At 46.0% G+C, this 20,363-nt stretch overlaps 3 protein-coding genes across 5 annotated transcripts in view; 2 read left to right on the top strand and 1 right to left on the bottom strand.

The window, feature by feature from the left end:
• LOC135093725 (alpha-2-macroglobulin-like) overlaps nt 1-4,134 on the top strand; it is a 36,699-nt gene extending 32,565 nt beyond the window's left edge. The window contains exons 16-27 of the mRNA XM_063993265.1: nt 91-319; nt 520-746; nt 849-931; nt 1,038-1,183; nt 1,333-1,483; nt 1,587-1,720; nt 1,858-1,962; nt 2,105-2,372; nt 2,498-2,649; nt 2,785-2,997; nt 3,108-3,509; nt 3,710-4,134. Of these exons, the coding sequence (XP_063849335.1) occupies nt 91-319; nt 520-746; nt 849-931; nt 1,038-1,183; nt 1,333-1,483; nt 1,587-1,720; nt 1,858-1,962; nt 2,105-2,372; nt 2,498-2,649; nt 2,785-2,997; nt 3,108-3,509; nt 3,710-3,745 (2,146 nt within the window). The 3' untranslated portion in view covers nt 3,746-4,134. The remainder of the gene's footprint in view (nt 1-90; nt 320-519; nt 747-848; nt 932-1,037; nt 1,184-1,332; nt 1,484-1,586; nt 1,721-1,857; nt 1,963-2,104; nt 2,373-2,497; nt 2,650-2,784; nt 2,998-3,107; nt 3,510-3,709) is intronic.
• A 636-nt stretch (nt 4,135-4,770) lies between these two features.
• On the top strand, nt 4,771-7,877 carry LOC135093727 (monocarboxylate transporter 5-like). 3 transcript variants are annotated; one of them, XM_063993267.1, is made up of 5 exons: nt 4,771-5,179; nt 5,686-5,956; nt 6,192-7,055; nt 7,146-7,337; nt 7,476-7,877. In XM_063993267.1, exons 1-5 carry the CDS (start codon nt 4,880-4,882, stop codon nt 7,622-7,624), a joined length of 1,776 nt encoding a protein of 591 aa, XP_063849337.1. In that variant the 5' UTR covers nt 4,771-4,879; the 3' UTR covers nt 7,625-7,877. The 3 variants fall into 3 exon arrangements, with proteins under 3 accessions (XP_063849337.1, XP_063849339.1, XP_063849338.1); XM_063993269.1 differs by having other exon boundaries at nt 4,851-5,179; nt 6,181-7,055; XM_063993268.1 differs by having other exon boundaries at nt 4,851-5,179; nt 6,178-7,055.
• A 192-nt stretch (nt 7,878-8,069) lies between these two features.
• The window catches only part of LOC135093726 (uncharacterized), a 58,644-nt gene continuing 46,350 nt past the window's right edge, over nt 8,070-20,363 (bottom strand). The window contains exons 2-3 of the mRNA XM_063993266.1: nt 15,522-15,881; nt 8,070-15,058 (exon numbers count right to left, since the gene is read on the bottom strand). Of these exons, the coding sequence (XP_063849336.1) occupies nt 14,837-15,058; nt 15,522-15,881 (582 nt within the window). The 3' untranslated portion in view covers nt 8,070-14,836. The remainder of the gene's footprint in view (nt 15,059-15,521; nt 15,882-20,363) is intronic.

Below are 20,363 nucleotides of genomic sequence, written 5' to 3'. Positions count from 1 at the left end.
TTTAATGAGGCAAGAGGTCGCCTTCATGTTCTGTACTAGTGTTACACAACGGCAGAGGTGCAGGTGTCGCTGACGTGTGGTAACCCACAGGGAGAACGGAACACGTAAGGTGGACCAGACTCTGCCGGACACCATCACGCAGTGGGTGGGTAAGGCAGTGTGTGTCCACCCTCAGGCAGGCGTCGGTCTGTCCGAGAGGGAGTCGATCACCACCTTCACGTCCTTCTTCGTCGACCTCACGCTCCCGCCGACAGTCAAGCGCAGAGAAACCCTGCCCGTGAAGATGGGTGTGTTCAACTACCACGACAAAGACCTGCCGGTGAGTGTGTGTGTGTGTGTGTGTGTGTGTGTGTGTGTGTGTGTGTGTGTGAGTGTGTGTGTGTGTGCGCGCGTACTGGTTGCAACAAGCACACCGGCACATCTCACACAGTTTCACTCTGCCGAGTGCCCTGCTGCCTGTCCATAACACATCCACTGCTGCCAGACGTCTCTCAGCACGGTACCCGCGTCGCCCTACAGATCACCATCACGCTGGAGGACAGCGTCGAGTATGACATCCTGGAGGAGCCAGAGTTACCTGGGGCGAGAGGCAAGCGCAGTGCCTGCATTCCAGCCAACGACAAGGTAGTGCTGACGGTGCGGGTCACTCCTAAGGTGGTTGCTGACGTGAACCTGACAGTGTCTGCCGCCGTGGACGCCACGGACTTCCCTACTTGTGGCGAGGGAGCAAACTCTCCACAGAAAAGGTAAGCAAGTGTGCAGGCCAACTTTGACCTGCTGGTGGACAGTGAACGAGGCCTGCCTGCAGTGACGATTGTCTGACTTGTCTCCTCCCATTTCCTCTTCAGGGATGCCTTGATACGGCCCATCAAGGTGGAGGCGGACGGCTTCCCGAGGGAGAAGACCTTTAGCAAGTACATCTGTTCTGAAGGTGAGTCACTCTACTGTATGACTGCGATGCTTATAAAGTCTCTCCACCACATATGTTAGTGCTGACGGTTGTCATTCCTTCCCCTTCCTTTGCCGCAACGGGACAGACTTCACGAGTGGCACGGATGAGTTGGAGTCGTGGGACCTGACACTGCCGCCAGAGTTTATAAAGGGAACCGAACGAGGCTACGTGGAGGGATCTGAACGAGCCTGGGTGACGGCCGTGGGTGATCTACTGGCGCTCTCGCTCGAGGTGAGGGTGCGCCGCTAGTTTAACACCACCACCACCTTAACCACCTCAATTTTCGCCCTTTACATTTAATTTTATTATCTTGGGGAATATTTTGTTCCTTGACAATATTTCAGTTCCTTCACTTTACTCTTGCACTCCATCCCGCACAGAATTTGGGTCACCTCATCCGGATGCCATACGGCTGCGGTGAGCAAAACATGTTGAACTTCGCCCCGATCATCTTCCTGATGGACTACCTGGAGACCACGCGCCAGGCCACACCCGAGGCCACCGCCAAGCTGATGCGCTACATGAACACTGGTGAGTACCGCTGATGCTGCCGGTAGGTCACCGCTAGTGCTACCTGTAGGTCGCTGTAAGCAGTGCGTTGTGACTCTCTACCTCACCCAAATCACTCCGGCAGGTTACCAGCGCCAGCTACTCTACCGCAGAAACAATGGTTCCTACAGCGCCTTCGGGAACGCTGACGAATCCGGATCAACTTGGTTGACTGCTTTTGTCCTTAAGTCCTTCACGCAGGCCAAAAAATACATCCAGGTGAGGTGACAAAGCTTCTCGCTGTGTGGGCGGCTACCATCACTGTGTTACAAGATTACAGAGGCACTGGGTACAAATTTCAGTCTAAAAAGGAACAAGAAGTCGTCGGTGTGTTCACGCGTCGGTAATTGTTTCAGGTTGATGAGGAAAAGCTAAACCAGACGCGGAAGTGGCTACTGAGCCATCAGGGGCCCGACGGCTGCTTCACTGCTGTTGGCAAGGTGCTGCACAAGAGCATGCAGGTACGGTCTTCTTGTGAGTTAACTACCATAACATATAGGAGTAAGCTGCAATCGGAGCCTTATGCAAGAGCTGGGGATGAGGAGGGCTGCCTTCACCCACGGTAAGGCTGCTTGCAGTGCGAGTTCAAGTTATGTTTTTCAGGGTGGCGTGAGTGACAGCAAGACCCCAGCGCCTCTCACAGCCTACGTGCTAATGTCGCTGGTGGAGGGCGGGGAGCAGCCTTCAGCTCCACCTCTTGACATGGCCATCCAATGCCTCAGCAGTGTGTCCTCCCGCCATCCATACACCCTGGCCCTCAAAGCCTACGCCATGGCCCTCGCTGGCCGTCCCGAGGCAGCTGACGTCCTGACGGAGCTGGAGAATGCAGCCGTTGTCACTTCAAACTCCATGCACTGGAAGCTGCCTGAAGGTACTGTGGTGGTAACGCACAACCTAAAGCTTGCTGGTGACTGGTGATGAGAGAAATAAAGGAGATGCCACGTTTTGCACTTCATGTGCCATTGTTCCCTTGTTAATTCCAAGTTTCCCCTTCAGACAGGAGCAGAGCTGCCGCCGTGGAGGTGGCGGGGTACGCCATCCTGGCCATGATGACCCTCAACCCAGAGACCTATGAGCCCAAGGCGAGGAAGGTGGTGAAGTGGATCACCACGCAGAGGAACGGACAGGGAGGCTTCTATTCCACACAGGTGAGGGAGGGTTGTGCCCCACAAAGGTGAGGGAGAGTTGTGCCCCACAAAGGTGAGGAAGAGTTGTGCCGTACACACCCCATCCCTGTGGAGTCTCAAAGACTCAGGCTAAGCGTGGCTCTCTCTCCACCGCAGGACACCGTGGTGGCCATGCAGGCGCTGACTCTGTTTGAGAGCCACCGTTACCAGGGTCCCCTCAATGTAGTCGCCTCCGTCAAGGCCGAGGGGCTCGAGCACACCTTCAACGTGAATGACGACAACAAGCTGCTGCAGCAGTTGAAGACGCTGCCTATACTACCAACACAAGTGAGCCTCACCATGACAGGCGATGGATGCGCCGTGCTGCAGGTAACTTCACTCTGCTGGTTCTCGCTACTAAATGTTTCACGCCTGCAATACCTGCATGCAACACGTACTAACCCTCCATACTCCATGACACCTCATTTTATTCCCCACAGGGCGTCCTCCGTTACAACATTCCCAACCCCGAGCCGAGTGATGCCTTTGACCTCACCGTCAACACCATTACGGTGCCAGACCGCCTGTGCGTCACCAAACGCATCACCGCCTGCGCCTCCTACCGCCTTCCTGACGGCGCCTCCAACATGGTGGTCATCGAGGTGGACCTCATTTCGGGTTACATCCCGGATAAGGATGACCTCAAGCTCCTCACCAAACAGGACAAGAACATCAGGCGTTACGAGGTGGACGGCAGCAAGATCAACTTCTATATAAACGAGTTGACGGTGAAGGACACCTGTGTGAACTTCAGAGTGACGCGAACCGTGGACGTGGAGGACGTGAAGCCCGGCACAGTGGTGGTGTACGACTACTACCAGGAGGAGTTCTCCATCTCCATGGTGAGGCCCCTTCACTACTGGTGCGCAAGGCTTTCCTCGTGTCTTGTCTCGCCTCTCTCGCTTTCCTCCTCGCATTACGAAACACATTACGGCCAATATGGCATCACATGTCTTAACTTCTCCTCCTATTCTTCCCAACCTCTAAACTTCCCCCTCTCCTTTTGCTAGCCACAACCTCTAAAGCACTTCTCCACCCACAGAGGTACACGCTGCCACCTAACGACGAGTGCCGCTAAGAAACCTGAGGACGAAGACGACAGGCGAGGCCGCGTACGTGTACGTGCCCATCACGCAGACAGTCGTGACGAGGGCCGCCACCACAGCCTGCAGCTTCGCCTCCCCGCCACAACCATCACACAAACTGCTATCTTGTCAAATCACATCACGCCAGTTTTAGGAACTATTTTTATAGAGATTCACTAAAACTTCTCACGTAGAAAATCCTTTTACGTTGTTGTTTCACGGTTCTCAAAGGACACTGATGTGGTTATTTTTGTTCTGTTGCAGTTTGTCTTTTTGGTTCATTGAGTTGTTAGGTTTTTGTTTTATCATGTAGCCACAATGTGAGACACTGTACAATGTTTTAGTGTTGTAGCTAATAAAGTCTTAACATAATTTCTTAAAACAAGTATTTTGTTCCCTGTTACTATTGAGAATTACCGCCACAAAGTTGACGGTACCACCACCACCACCACCACCACCAATCCTGCATAGTTTTGCAGGAAAACAGATTCAGTGTTTACACAAATACAAATACATAAAGAGTAGGCACAACACCCTATCTACAAACATGAGCCAGAAAAGAACTATCTCGAAGAAAAGTCGATAGCAGTATAAAGAAATCGATAAAGCAAAGCCATACCAAGGCTGAACAACAAGACTGATAAGGAAAACAGATTCAACAAGACTGATAAGGCCGCATTATTTTTCCATCGTCCGTTCCCCCCAGCATCGCCGCTCCACCGACTCGCGGCCTCATTCACACTACATCTGTACAGTGAGACTCCAGATCCAAACTCGTCTACAGGCCGAGCATCTATGCCTACGGACACTATGCTCTAGATTGAAATAAAAAAATTTTAAGTATAAAATAAAGCCAAAGTATATTCATTCGTGAGTTTTGGATGATTTCTTCAGTCTTACCCTTCATGAGAGTCTAAAGGACAGAACTTTGTAGAACTGAAGCGATGACTTAAGGTTCCTTTTATCTCCTTTGATAAGACTCGTGTGTCTTGAGAAAGAGGCTTTCATTATCTACGTCGCCAGAGAACAGCGTGTTCTTATCGCGCGCATCGCGTGTGCTGGGTGAGGGCCTTTACGTCATGAAGGGGCGTCCGGTGAGATAGGTAGTAAGACAACACCTGGGGAACATGTCACACGCTCCCGACCATTCAGGTGCAGCTCACCGATGGCATCAGGAGAGTGAGGAAAGCAGGTGTTCCGTGGACGCCGCTTCCCTGTCACAGTTACCTCCAGGGGCATCGAGGGAAGAGCACGAAAATATTCTAACGTTTTCAAGCAAAGCGTCAAACTTTAAGGAGTATGAAGGGGAAACATCTGCTACAACCAAGGATGGACAACACACACAGGTGGAGGAAGACATGCAAGGCCCTCAGCCTCCTGACGGCGGATGGGGCTGGGTGGTGGTCCTGGGAGCGACTACTGTGTCTGTGAGTTACTGTGTGTGTGTGTGTGTGTGTGTGTGTGTGTGTTTAATTATCCGTCCCCGTATTCATAAATGTTTTTTTTGCGTTCTCTGGTTAAAACATCCATGAAAACTCTCCCGCAGACAGCGCAGACCTCACAGTGTACAGCACCACGGTGAAACACTCTAAATATATGTGATTTATAAAACAAAATACAGGCACGTGCCCTTCAACGGTGAGTATATTCGTAGTGCATTATATTCTACTTACAAATTAACAAACACCCACAGTTTCTTTTTTTCCATTATTTTGTAAACATCTATAAGCATCACACTAACTTCACACGTCAGAGTATCAAGCAAACCTTTCCCCTTACACTCACAACCTGCACGCGACAAGCACCGTGGAGAGTTTCTGAATGTACTGCAATTATTTTTTACATGACAAGGTTCTTCAGGGAAAGATTTGTTTGATAGCACTGGTCTAACTACACAACCATCACAGTACAAGCAGGTGTTGTGTACTTACAGATGCTGATCCCGGTGCTCAGCTCCTCCTTCGGAATCCTGTTCTCGCCGCAGCTGCTACACTGGGGCGCGTCCTCCACCACTGTGGCCGTGATCTTCAACGCCTTCATGGTGTCCTGGAGGCTGGCGGGCATGGTGACAGCCACGCTCACAAAGGAGTTCGGGTTCCGCAAGGGCGCCATGACGGGCACGCTGCTCACCGCCACCTGTCTCACATTCACGGCCTTCGCCACCTCCCCGTACTACTTCTTCGTCTCCTTCTCTCTCGGCTGCGGTGAGCCTCGCCTCAAAACTTTCCATCACACTTGAAATTTGCATTGACACTATTTATAACCTTATCCATCGGATCTTTATTTGATATTTTAGCACCACATTTGTTTTTTTTTTCTTGTAAGCACAATGATTGTATCCATTACCGTGCCGTCTTTCATCGGGTTTTCTGTAGGTTTCTGTAGGGCACGTGTAGGCTCAGTTAGTCCATATCTGTATAATCAGCAGGTGCCCGGCAGGTGTGGGCTGTGGGCTGAGCTGCGTCGGCTTCCTCATTCTGTCCCACTACTTCAAGAGGCGGCGCGGATTGGCCAACGCTTGTTTCACTGCCGGCCTTGGTCTGGGACACTTCCTGGGCCCGCTGTTCATCCAGCTGCTGCAGGACACGTACGGCCACCGCGGCGCCACGCTGGTGCTCGGGGCGGTGATGCTGCACGGCTTCCTAGGCACCACACTCTACCATCCCGTCGAGTGGCACATGAAGCTCCCGCTACGCCCTCACCCCCAGCAGGTGGCGCTCATGACACCTACGTCCACGGGACAGTCCGCCCACACAATACTGGTTGACCCACAGCCTCGTCACTGTTCAAGAGGCGTGAACATGAAGGTAAAAGAACTAAGTGAGAGTCACCAGTCCCCGGCGTCAGGCAGAAGACTGTCCGCTAACTCTTTCGACTTAGCCAGCATGGCCTCCGTGACCTCGCTCGACACCCTGGGCGCCACAGACCTCACAGACCACGAGGGCCTCGAGCCGCCACACACGGATACAGAACCTAACATTTTGAGCAGCCTTCGACAACCGCTCAGCAAACTCCTTAGAGGCCTCTTACGGGACCTGGCCATCCTGAGGCGCCCCACGGCCCTTATCATTGCAGCGGGAACCACTCTGGTCATCAACGCTCAAGTCAACTTTACTATGATGGTGCCCTTCGCCATGCAGGCCGCCGGGCACTCCCTGCAGACGGCGGCGTGGTGCCTCTCCCTCTCGGGCGTCACCAACCTCTTAGCCAGAATGGTTTCCTCAGCACTCTCAGACTACGCGTGGTTCAACATGCGCTTCTTCTACCTGCTGTCAATGTTCACCATGGCCGCCTCCATCACAGGTGAGTTGAACCAAACTTCACCGACAAAAGTTTCCCGCTACTCGTGGCCGTCTGATCGCCCTTGTCTTGCCTACGTCACCTTCGCGGTAGTATTTCCCTTCCAGACGCAGACGGCGGGGATGGCAACGGTGATGGGGATGTGGGGCGCCGCGCTGGGAACGTTCCACGGCCTCAACAACCTTCACACCCTCACCGTGGTGGGCCTGGACAACTTCGCCCCCATGTTCGGCGCGCGGAGTCTCACCTTGGCGCTGGGCTTCGTCACCATCGGCCCGTGCATCGGTAAGCCAAGACATCACTGTAACTTAAGGACCTTTCACGATTTCCTGTATCTTTACTTTCAAACTTAGGTGACAGTAGGCTGCCTCCCCTTTCCCTGTTTCTCGTCTCACTCTCTCTTTCCTCCCGGCGGCTGCGTAGGCGTGGTGCGTGACAAGAGCGACAGCTACGCCATCAGTATGTGGGTGGTGGCTTTTCTCGTCCTCCTAAGTTATCTGCTGTGGCTCCTCATGCCTGCCGCTGTAGCTTATGACGAAAGGATGGAGGTAAACCAAGAACCTTCCGCATGAAACGACGCTGTGAGCACTCAAGTCTCGCCGTGTGACCGTGGCACGTACTCATCCTCACTGACACACTGACATCAAGCAATATAAGCAAACTCTTTGTTTATATTCCTCGTGACATTCACTGACACTGCTCCAATAGCAACGGCGGCAAACTGGTATTTTGTCCACATCGGAGTTTTAACATTTAAAACTCGAAATAGCTCAATGATATGAGCTGTATTGTATAAAAATTAATAGATCAATATAATATCATTTTTCATCCTCTTTATCAATTTAAGTCCATCTCGTAATATGTAATATACTAACGTACTCTATGTGTGGGTAAACTGTCGTATTTATATAACCCATCCACATCATTCTCATCCCTTCACATGCAAATACCTCCAAACAAATACAGATCACGAATAAAAGGAACAGGTAAAGGAAGGAATGCAATAACAGCCTCATCTGAGAAAAATGCAAAAAGTTTATTGTTGAAAAGTTTAGTATAAAAAATAATAATGTCTTTTACAAAGTTATGGCACACAACGTTAGACAAGTTAGTGTTATACCCTTCAGAGACCCCACGATGAGAGGACAGACCAGCGGAAAGGAGTTAGAAGCGAAATAATATTGGAATGCTGACAGACAATGAACCGTGAGAGCGACTGTAGACCCCTGTAAAGGAAAATAATAACAGTAACATACAATTGATCATACAGACACACAGACGCCCCGATGTATGCACAAGGAAACAAGAGTTGCAAAGAGGATAACAGAAAAGCACTACAACCATATACAGAATTGTAGTTAATTTATAAGTTAATGATACATGATTTTATAAACACTATATAAAAAAAATGAATGAAGGTAAGAGGAGAAAATAAAGGGAGATTCTAGATGTATATTAAAGAGATGAGAAAAATGAGTAAAGTCTGCAAAAATACTAATTATACATTAAACCCCAAAAATACATGATACAGAAACGAAACGATACACACACACACACACACAAACATACGCACCCCAAAAAAATAATAATTATACTACATTCCTACATATATGAGCAAATAGACATGTAACCTTGCTATAACTGTGTGTGTGTGTGTGTGTGTATGTGTGTGTGTGTGTGGATCACTATACACAAGAGGGCACAGCTAAGCACTGCCCCTCCCCCGCACACCACCACAAGCCTTACCCACAATCCCCTGCCGGCGATAAATGAGGAGCAGAAAGGATTTTGATAAGTTAGTATTAATAAATAAATAATAAGGAGAAAACCTATACTTGAGCACTGCACTTCCTTCCCTTGTTTGTTTGTTTATTTGTTTGTTTTTGTTCTTTTTTGCCAGGTTGTTATCTTAAATGTCAAGTACAAGGTGCAAATTAGTCAGATGCTGGTCTTAAATCTCAGATAACAGGTATAAATTAACTTTTTCCCCCAACATCACAAATGAAAGAACAAACAGCACTTATAATTGGTGAACTACAACACGATGACCTATGATCATATTGGTTTTTCACTGCATCTTCTCACACATGCTTCCAACTCTCTCGGCTGATCCTCCGGGCAGCAGACAAAAAAAGAAGGAAAACAAACAAAGAAACAATAATAATAACAAGAGTACATAACAAGACAAATACACATATATATGTACACACACACACACAAAGTTGCACCGAGGCGCGTGGAATGCTTGGGCCGATACACACAACTCTGGAAACATTACCATTATTTTTTTTTTTTTAGAATCCAAACCTTAGAGTCGATACCTGTGGTTGAGTCAGCCCAGGTTGACTAACACCTACATAATTACCTATTTCTGTACCCATAACAAGAGTCAGGGACTGGCAACGTACCTTTCTTATCACTTATTAGTCTGTCTCTGTCTGTCTCTCCCTTGTTCTCTTCACCTCGCTCCATACAACCTTGGTAATGTGCGTCTAAGTGATTGAAGGAAAATTATACATCTTTTTCTTATGCACTGAAGGAATGAGTCAAGTTGTTTACATATTACTAAACTGACTCATTCATGTATCCACTTCAGTTACTCAGGCTTTGCTCGCCCCTGACTTGAGGTGAATAAAGGATTATTCAGCAAAGAGTCTGTGTTCACATGAAGAAAATGTTATGAACTTTACTACATACTCCATCTGTTTCTTGATGAACAATTATCTTTTTTTAAACAAACTTTGATTTTCATGGTTTTGATTCAAACATTATCTTTTTTCCCTTCCACCCTAAGATCCTAAAGAACACATGACAACCTTATCTTCTGTGAACACAGCATGAAGCGAGACAATGTACAAAACTCCTCACCTCTCAAGGAATACAGAAAAAATGAAAACCGACAATAGCAACACTTAAAGAGACAATAAAGTGCCAACACACGGGGTGCACGTCACAACCCCACTACGGACACACACCTGACCTCCCTCACAACACATCTGATGCACCTCTACATCACCTCACCATCATGGCAGCCTCAGCCCATACACACCACTACATACATATTATACTGACATATTCATCAGTTTTGTTTTGTACACACTGTACCTCACGGATCTTACTCTTCGCCAGCAAGGCTGACGCTCACCAGTCACATTCACAGAGATTTTCTTGAGTGGCAGCACACAGGAATGAGAAATTCGTCTGAATGTACCGGATGATATTAAAACTAAATCAACAATTGTATCCAGATGACACAAGACTGAATAAAGAATCTTGCTTGGTTCACTTTCTATGCTGATCTGACTTGAGACATTTAATCCTTCATTCAGATGAGATTTCTGTTCTGTAGATGCTAATTACTATGTGCTCCTGTAGGTAGACATCACTGCTCACCTGTCTTTACAACACACTAAGAAACCAGGTGACAGAAGTGAGGCAGAGGCAGCAACACCACCACCACCACAGCCATATCACACAGAAATAGAAACCGAATGATTTTACTCAAACACTTCTTCAGAACATGACAAAACAAAAAAGTTAAGTGACACTTTACCCCAACAAAACCAAGACCTAAGGATGAAGTTGAGTCTTCTGTCCTCACTGTAAAGTACGTGAGTCCAAGATTAAATGAAGCAAAACTATTGACTTTCATACTGATTCTTGTTAGAGTGAGACTTTTGTTCCCCTCCAATGCTGTCTGCCTCACCACCACCACCTGTGCCCCTCCTCTACTCAACACATCTTAATGAACACACCAATTTGGCATAGTCACCTAAAGTATGGCAATGGAAGATATATATGGAACTACACAACACAGTCTTGTATACAACCTTTCAATCCATATATGTGTAATATTGTATAAAAAGTGTAGGATTAACATATGCTGATACTGTTGTAGTAGTAGTAGTAGTAGTAGTAGTAGTAGTAGTAGTAGTAGTAGTAGTAGTAGTAGTAGTAGTAGTAGTAAATGTTTTTTTGTTTTTTGTATCTAAATATCTGAGAAAAGTCTCTTCAGAAACCACTAAGTAAGTTTTGTGTTTCGAAAAGTTTGGCACATCTGTTGCAGGTTTGTTTATACATTGCTGATGCACAATATACTAGTATTATCATTATCAACTACTGAATAGAACACATATTGATGGGAGAAAGAACGAAATGTTACGGAAGAATCACAAAGTTGCCATCAAAGACACTGGTGTGGCAGATACAACCACGATAACAACACAGTAATGATTGACCATACTGATAATAATAAAAATGATCACAAAAATAATGAAGAGAATGTTAATTTCTTCCTTGACACAACACTGATAACAACCCTAAAGAGGTATTGGTTTACTGGAGGGAAGAACAGATTACTGATAAAACTATGATACTTAATCGCACAAAGATCCTCTCACTCTCACTCTCTCTCTCTCTCTCTCTCTCTCTCTCTCTCTCTCTCTCTCTCTCTCTCTCTCTCTCTCTCTAGAAGCAATAGAGTACTTATCCACTTTCCTTTCTATCTCTCCTCTGTTTATATCTCAGTTTTTCTCTATTTCCTTTTCTCCTCCACATCAGTTATCCATTTTTTACTCTCTATTTTCTTGTAGTTTTCCGTCCCCACAATGATAATAATGTGACTCGCCAAAACACTGTGACGCGCATAACACTCCTCATCTCAACAACACATCAACATAGTAACACTTGGACTACCGCAAAAAATTGAGCACACATTGGAGTCTTTGGCACAACCTTCTCTCTCTCTCTCTCTCTCTCTCTCTCTCTCTCTCTCTCTCTCTCTCTCTCTCTCTCTCTCTCTCTCTCTCTCTCTCTCTCTCTCTCTCTCTCTCTCTCTCTCTGTCTCAACAAGCAGAGTGTTTGTTCACCACTTAAGAATTGAGCAACATAAAGTACATTAATTAAACTATCATTATAGAATCTGATATCTTTGATCTGTTCTGAGCCAATAGGTTTTATGCCCTTTTATCATCTGTCTATTACTCTGTCTATCTAACTCTGGCGGAAGAGAAATTATTGAGCCTTGGGGATTTCTAATATAATTTGGCTAATCAGGTGATATCTACATTCCTATTCATCTACATCTAATGCTTAAATTTATCCTTCTTTCATATTCACATGTGGTTCTGGCTTTTGCAGGTAGATACTGGAATGAAATGTAATCTTTCTCACCATTGTGTATCTCAATTGAAGACTAAAACATCCCTTGAGTTAAGGTACAAAGAATCCAGCTCCTAATGTTGCTTCATCAGTCCCTGCTTCAGCTACTTTGATGGAGTCTAAATCTTGTCACTGATGTCAGCTTCTGCTTCTTTACCATTTGAAGAAACATATAAAATAATTCACATCTACATATTCAACCTGAACTCTCACTCTTTCACTCTTTCTCTCAAACACATGTACAGGAGCGGCAAATAGTGCCTTCCCCCTCTCCCTCTCTCTCCCTGTCTATCTATCCATATGTTTGACACTTAATTACATTTGCAGCATACAAAATACTTGGCAACTTGTGACTTAAATTTGCCATAATTAATTAATGAACAAATTAGCACATTTGCATCAATACTGTTGAAGTGGAAGCCTTTGACGTTTACAGATGTAAATATCAAATACATACAAAACATGGAAGAATCATGTAATTTCACTATGTAAATTTATCAACTGAAGTTTTCAAGATGAATGACATTTCACTCATTAGACACACCCAGACCAGAACTGAGGAAATGAGTCACTGATTGTCAAAGGTGTGCAGTGAGTAAAGAATGAAAAGTTTGTTCACTCTCCTTGAATGTGGAATAGTAACTGATGATGATTCAAGTTAATGAGGATCTTTTAAGACAAATATCACACCACAAATAATAAAGAATAACTGGGAGATTGAAACACAACCATGAGACAAACACTACAAGAAGCCACCAACACACACACACACACACACACACACACACACACACACACACACACCAAGAACCACATCTCTCTGTCTTGAAGAACTTTCTCATCAACCTTCCTCAAATCTACTTCACTACCTCATGTGGAAAGTTGAGCCAATAAGCAAATGCCTCTTTCTTACACTCTTCTTTCCCTCTGCCTCATGGGACCTCATTCAAGTGATGTACAGTTACTTGGCATTTGGAAGTAATTTAATACTAATCAATCATCTCCACTACATGCCTAAGTTCCTGATTCCTCTAAAACAATTAATAATGCAAAACCATAATTCCTTGATCCACACTTCTGTCTTTCAATAAACATTAAGGATGCACTGTACTACATTTAATTCATTACCATTTCTCACTACTGAACTTATGATGAGAGCTGATCTGGTAATGCTTTGGTGACAAACTCCCAAACTCTACCAATCCATGGAATCAAACATCATTCATCATCATTCTGAACACATATATCACTTCATTACTCCATCATCCTAACTCAATTTCAGGAGAAAAAAATGACACACACTGTTCTTACTCTAAACCTCTACTCGTACAACCATTCTGAGAAGTGAGTGACGTATCATAACTGGTCTAGATTACAGAACAAAAAATTAACATCACATCTAGTTAAAGGGACTGGAAGGGGGATTGTTAAGCTAAATGGTAAACACTAACAACCAAGACACAACCTCAAAATAACCTGCTCACTGTGTTACCTTTGAGCATTACCTTCAACACACACACACACACACACACACACAAACATTGAATAAATAAAGATAAGTTTCCTAATCCAGGCTATACATTGGCCACATCCAGGCTCACAGCATCTGAGACATATGTTTTGTATGCATATGTTATCTTGCATCCACTGCCTACTACTGTCTCCTTTCACACATTCTCGCTTTGAAGTTTTAATCTCTCTCTCATCTGAACTGTTGGTATTATGTCTTACTTTACATTCTCACATTCTTTTCACACAAATATAGTCAATATAATGTTTCTCTCTCTCTCTCTCTCTCTCTCTCTCTCTCTCTCTCTCTCTCTGTAAAGTTTCATCTAACCTCTATCATTTGAATTACTGACGTTACATCCTGCTTCACGTTCTCACATTCATAAACACACCTCAGTATAATCTCTCTCTCTCTGGGAAATTTTATTCTATCTGTATCTGAACTGTTGGTGTCATGTCCTACTTCACATTGATATTCACACACACACACACACTCAGGCACACACACTACATCCCCGTTGGAAATAATCTCTTGACTCGCCCCACGTCACAGCTGTTCATATGGCAAAAAAGTGAGTTACATTTTGGCTTCATTCACGTGAGCTTGTTGGGACCCACAGCTGAGGCCACGCTGTAAAAAAACGAGGGTTGTGTTTTTACCTTAACACCTGAAAGGGTTGCTTGTGATGCTTGAATAGTGACTGAACTTGACTCTTTGTTACAGAACTGGACGTGTGTTTGGTGCATTGTAAAAATACTGTAGTTTGTCGTGTGAAATATGAGCTTTGTGTTTGCTAAAATGGAGGACAAAGTGAGGTGTGTCCAAGGATATTTAAGTCAAGGTAACAGGTAAGGTTATTCTCACTATTCTATGACATCTCGTTTTCCATGAGCGTGTGGAGGAAGCTCCCGAGGCACACTCATGATTTGACGCTCGCCTCGCCCACTGCAGGTCCCACAACTAGTGTAACTAACGATGACACTCTACACATCACTTCCTAGACCGTTCTTACACCGGTAGTAAAAAAAGTACTCCTCAGGCGCAAACCTTTGGCCTATAGTGGATAAATACTTCATTTTGGCAACCGAATAGAAAATATAATCTATGGGAATCTCTAGTTCATGTTGTACTTCATGTGGAGAACGTTGTTGAGGTGAGACTCATCCACCAGGCCCATGGTTTGGCAGGCCTGGCGGGCGTGGGCACACACGTCGTGGGCGTAGGCACAGGTGGCGGGCACAGAGAGGATCTTGCGGGCCAACAGGCGGAGGGTGGAGAGGCCTGAAGCTGATGTGCCCGACCACCACCCCAGGATGTCGTCGTCCTCGAGGTGCACCTGTGGAGGGTTGCATAATTAAACAAGTGCTAAGGGATGCTATAAAGGTGACACCCAGGAGCTGGCTTGTACTGGAAGGGTGATGGGTGTAGGGGTGTTGGCAGGGTGAGTGGCAGGTGTTGAAAGGTGCTGGAAAGGGAATCTCAAAGGTGTGGGGAGTGATTAAAAAGGTCCACTGAAATGTGCTTGAGAAGAGGATCACCTTATAAAAATCCATCCAATTTTGATACTATAATAAATATTTGAAAATTTAACACACACACACACATGTATAAGAAGCTCCTGATTTTTCATTCTCACAATAAAGTTGACACTGAAGGAGCAGCAAAATTATATCAGAACTTCTATAATGAGCTTCTTACTTCAATATCTGTGACCAATAAAATATTTACTCCTCTGTCTATCCATCTGTCTATCTATCTATCTATCTGTCTGTCTGTCTGTTGGTGCGTGGCAGACCAACCTTCATGTTGACATAGGCCATGATCTCCTCGCTATCAGAGACAGAGGTGTCGGGCGCCGGGTTGTCCATGTACTCCCGGAACGGATGCCCCTCCTGCGTGCTGTTGTTGTTTGTGCTGGAGGCATCCGGCGAGGCTTGGCTGGTGGGGGTGGACGAGGAGGACGAGGATGAGGAGGTGGTGGTGCTGGTGGTGGTGGATGTGGCGGTGGTGGTGGAGTTATGGTTGGGGGTGTGGCTGTTGGTGCGTCTGTTGTGGGTCTTCAAGTTGAGCACGCCGGAGTTCGCCTCAGTCACCGCCACGGACTTCATCATCTCCAGCACGTGGCGGTGCACCTCGCCCTTCTCCGTCTCCGACAACACCTGTGAGGAGGGGAGGACAAGTGAGTCACGGCAACCCTACACGGTGAGTCAAGTGTGAGTCAGGGGGTAAATCCTTTCAATAGGAGAGAGAGAGAGAGAGAGAGAGAGAGAGTCATTCGGTAGAACAAAGAAAACGACTCTACAGAATAAAAGAACAAATAAAGGAAAGCCTGAGAAAGGAAGTCAAGAGGAAAGCACTAAAGAGAAAAAAAACGCAAACTTTACGAGAGGATAAAGGAACAATGAAAGTAAAAAAGAAAACGAGGAGAGGAAACTTAAAACAAACCACTCAGGACGCAAAAAATAATATCAAATCATAATCAATTCTCCGTAAAAAAAAAAAAAAAAAATTCACAGGGAAAAATTGAACACGGTCGATAGATCAGTGCGAGGCGAGGCGGGGAGGCGCACCCAAGCGGCACTAACTTGTATATTTGTCAGTGTTGAGGCGCCGCTGATGGCAGGGAGGGAGGGAGGACACAGGAAGAGCAAGGGGGGAGAGTGGGAGAGTGAGGGAGGAAGGCGTGGGTGGCTGTCTCATCCCTCACACCACCACAATCACCACCGTCACTCTAATGCGTAAAATAGTTCAAAATAGTTCTCAAAAATCCCTAAGCTCGAGTTACGCCGCAAAATGAGTCACGTTTTCTTCTACATCGTCATTTTCTACATAGCATCCTCAAACATTTCTGCGTCTTTACTTTAATAAGGCCGTATTATAAGTTACTGGGGCTTTTTATAATGTTTATTATGATTCTACAGAGAGTTTAGTAACGGTTCTGCTTGATCACTTGGGAAAACACCATTGAAAACCCGACAATCATATCTAGTCTCTGAAAACAGTTTGATGTGAGAACAAAGCAATGCGGGTTATGGTAATGAAGAAATCATTGGTTAAGACACATGGTATAGCAACACATGCCTCTACTTCTCGGTTAAGTAGGAACATTCAGCACCTCCTGAAAATAAACCTGATGAGAGAACAAAGCTTTTCAAAATACGGGTTATGGAGTTAGAAATTGATTAAGACGCGTAATATAACAACACATTCCTCTACTTCTCGATTAAGTATGTAAGTTCAGCACCTCCTTCTCAGAGTCAATCAATCAAGGTAACAAAGCTTTTCAAAATACGGGTCGTGGAGTCAGAGGAACTGGTTTAAAAACGCGTAATATAATAGCACATTTTTCTGCTTCTCTCGGTTAAGTAGGAGAGCTGAGCACCTCTTCCCCGCGAGTCAGTCAGTCAAGGGTAACAAAGCGGGAGGCGAGGCGCGGCGCATCTCACACGGCAAGGACATGAATAATAACAGCCAACGCTCGCCGCCCTTACACGCACCCGCAAGCACGCACGCACACACACACGCACGCACGCACGCACGCACCAGCTCCGCGCGATCTAGGAGGAAAAAAAATATATATCGTCAAAATAATAACCTTTGCCAGCACGTAAATCACTGAGCGCTTAACGTCCTTCGTGATGCGCGGGAAGGAAAGAGGGAGGGGCGGTTTGAGATGTGAGTGGTGGTGGTGATGACAACAGCTGGTAACCTTCACACACACACACACACACACACACACACACACACACACACACACACACACCAGATATTATTACAGATTCTATCCATGTACATTCTTTGTGCGATTTCGTAACTGTACTATCAACATTCTTTGCGCATTTAATATTAAGAGATGAGCATGCGGCGATTAATATTATATAAAAGTAAAGAAAAGAGAAAGCAGTAAAACTTCAAAGCACAACTATAACACACACACACACACACACACACACACACACACAGTATTCTCTAACGTTTCAGCTTCCTTTTCCAACTATTTTTAACAAGCTGTAATGTGGGCTATTGGGAGTTCCAAGGCTGTTTTCAAAATATAGTGACAGTTTAACATGAATCCTGCACCACTAACGAAAAAGAAGACGAAGAAGAGGAAGAAGGAGGAGGAGGAGGAGGAGGAGGAGGAGGAGGAGGTGGAGGAGGACGAGAACAGCAACAACAATGAATAAAGAAACAGCCATGACAACACTACTAATCATCTCTGCGGGCTTTGAAAATCATCACAGGGGAACAAAGCCAGCAGGAACACGGGCGCCACACTTGAGCCTCGCGGAAGCACTCCCTCCCGCACCACAGATGGCGGTGGGCTCCTGCGACCTTGAAAAATGCACAATGGCTCATCCTTGGCAGCGCGAGGCTCATCCGCTATTGTTTCGTTGAGCACGGGAGCCTTGGCACGCCGCGGGGGTCACCCATTACCAGGAGCTGTCATTGTTTCTCCCACCACCACCACCACCACCGCCGCCGTCGTCGCCGCCGCCGTCACCAGCAAGATATTTTGAACGCTCCAGTTTTTGACATTTGTTTGGAAACCGATGTGAATTTGTGGTGATAAGTGATACATAACTAGTAACACACACACACACACACACACACACACACACACACACACACACACACACACACACACACACACACACACACACACTATATCTCAACAATTTGAATGTTTTTAGTACAAAGATCGTCCCAGAGAGAGAGAGAGAGAGAGAGAGAGAGACTTCACAACTTCACACCACCTTCGCCTTCTCCACACGCACGCCCATTACTGCCTCCCCCTCCCCCGTCATGAACGCAGGAACTAATGACACGCCCGGAAGCAATAAACCCAAGCTTCTTTCCCACATGAACACGGGAGGAGGGACAAGGTGGGAAGGGGCAGCAGGCGAGCCATTAGAAGGAAACAAATGAGGAATGAAAGAAATATTGCTGTCTGGTTCTTTATTCCGTTCACACCAATCATGTCATTCCATCTGTTATCCTTCTTGTTCTTTTTCCTATTACTTTTTTTTCTCTTTTTTTCTTATTTATCTTACTCTGTTATGTTTTGTTCGTTACTTCTTCCTTCCTCCTCTTCCTTGTATGTTCTCGCGTTCCTCCTCCTCCACATCCTCCTCCTCCACCTCTTCCTCTTCTTCCTCTTCGTTGCACACGTAAGAAGGTCGTGTGAACTTTGTTGAACATTTGTATTATGAAAATGAGGAAATGATGAGAGAGAGAGAGAGAGAGAGAGAGAGAGAGAGAGAGAGAGAGAGAGAGAGAGAGAGAGAGAGAGAGAGAGAGAGAGAGAGAGTGTGTAAAGTGGGTGTGGGTGAGAAATAAGTGGATGAGTGAGAGAAAAGAGGGAGAGGAAGGGAGAGAGGACAATGGAGGAAAAGAAAGTGGTGTGTGTGTGTGTGTGTGTGTGTGTGTGTGTGTGTGTGTGTGTGTGTGTGTGTGTGTGTGTGTGTGTATAAATATGACACTAATAAAGGGTAAAGGATACACACACACACAGACACACACACACACACACACACACACACACACACACACACACACTCTCTCTCTCTCTCTCTCTCTCTCTCTCTCTCTCTCTCTCTCTCTCTCTCTCTCTCTCTCTCTCTCTCCCCTTTCCCCATGAACTTTCCCACAAACTTTAAACATTCCCTTTGGTAAAATATCGTAAGCATATGTTAAAAAGTTGACATATCATTTTTTGAGCGAAACTTTAAGGCTCACTTTCAAAGATAAACAAATAAATAAAACAATAAATCAAACCTTATCTTTACGTTTCTCAAAATTACTTCTATGTTACACGTCGAGAGAGAGTGAGGGTGTGAATGAGTGAGTGTGCAGTGTGCGTGGCCAGGATGGAGGCAGGGGAGAGGAGGGAGGGGAGGGGAGGGAGAGGGGAGAGGAGGGGAGTTAGCGCCTCTACCTCCCCGGTGCTTCTAGTCACCCTCATATCCTCATCAAAACACAATCCTCCGCACCACCACTCGCTTCCTCCCCTTACCACCCACACCCACGAACCACGCTCCCCTCCCCGTCCCCCCTACCCCTGCACGCCCGCCCCTCGCCCCCACACGCTCCCCCGCCCCAGCTGCGCCGCGCCTCCCAGTCAAGGCCTCAACAAGCTCGTGGCGTTGGTACAATCTGACAAATCGTGACGTTGTTTTTGCGATTCTGTGGCAACAACAACAACAGGTCCTCGATAACAACACTCACTGACTACCCTTTCTCTCTCTCTCTCTCTCTCTCTCTCTCTCTCTCTCTCTCTGAAAAGTAACTCTCTTTCTCCCTTTCTCTCGCTCCTACGCTCTCTCTCCTCTTCGCCCTTTGATCCTCTCCCTCTTCTTCCCCTTCAGGTCTTCAGGTGGAACTAACAAACCGTCCCTCCCTCTCACGCACACTCAGGTTACTCGCCAAACAATCATTACAGGTGTGAGAAGCTGTGACGATGGTAGCAGTAGTAGTTGTAGCAGTAGCAGTAAAAGTAGAGGCTGTAAAAGCAGTAAACAAATTCGGTTATTTTCTTACCCCGTCAACTTTACTTATTTATTTTTTTCTCCTGTTTGTTTTTGTTTTTTTGTGTATCTTGTACGTTTCTAAGGCTCTGTTGTGTATCTAATGTGTTTAGCGTA

Source organism: Scylla paramamosain, chromosome 43, assembly GCF_035594125.1.
Source record: "Scylla paramamosain isolate STU-SP2022 chromosome 43, ASM3559412v1, whole genome shotgun sequence".
Taxonomy (NCBI): Eukaryota; Metazoa; Arthropoda; class Malacostraca; order Decapoda; family Portunidae; genus Scylla; species Scylla paramamosain.
Note: the sequence above shows the minus strand (reverse complement) of the source record. Positions and strands in the feature narration are given on the sequence as shown.

Bases quoted from the DNA above. Each gene is read 5' to 3' on its own strand.
- LOC135093727 (XM_063993267.1), top strand. From the start codon at position 4,880: ATGTCACACGCTCCCGACCATTCAGGTGCAGCTCACCGATGGCATCAG. The intron at 5,957-6,191 runs GTGAGCCTCGCC...GGTGCCCGGCAG, and splicing joins CTCCTTCTCTCTCGGCTGCG to GTGTGGGCTGTGGGCTGAGC. The intron at 7,338-7,475 runs GTAAGCCAAGAC...GCGGCTGCGTAG, and splicing joins CACCATCGGCCCGTGCATCG to GCGTGGTGCGTGACAAGAGC.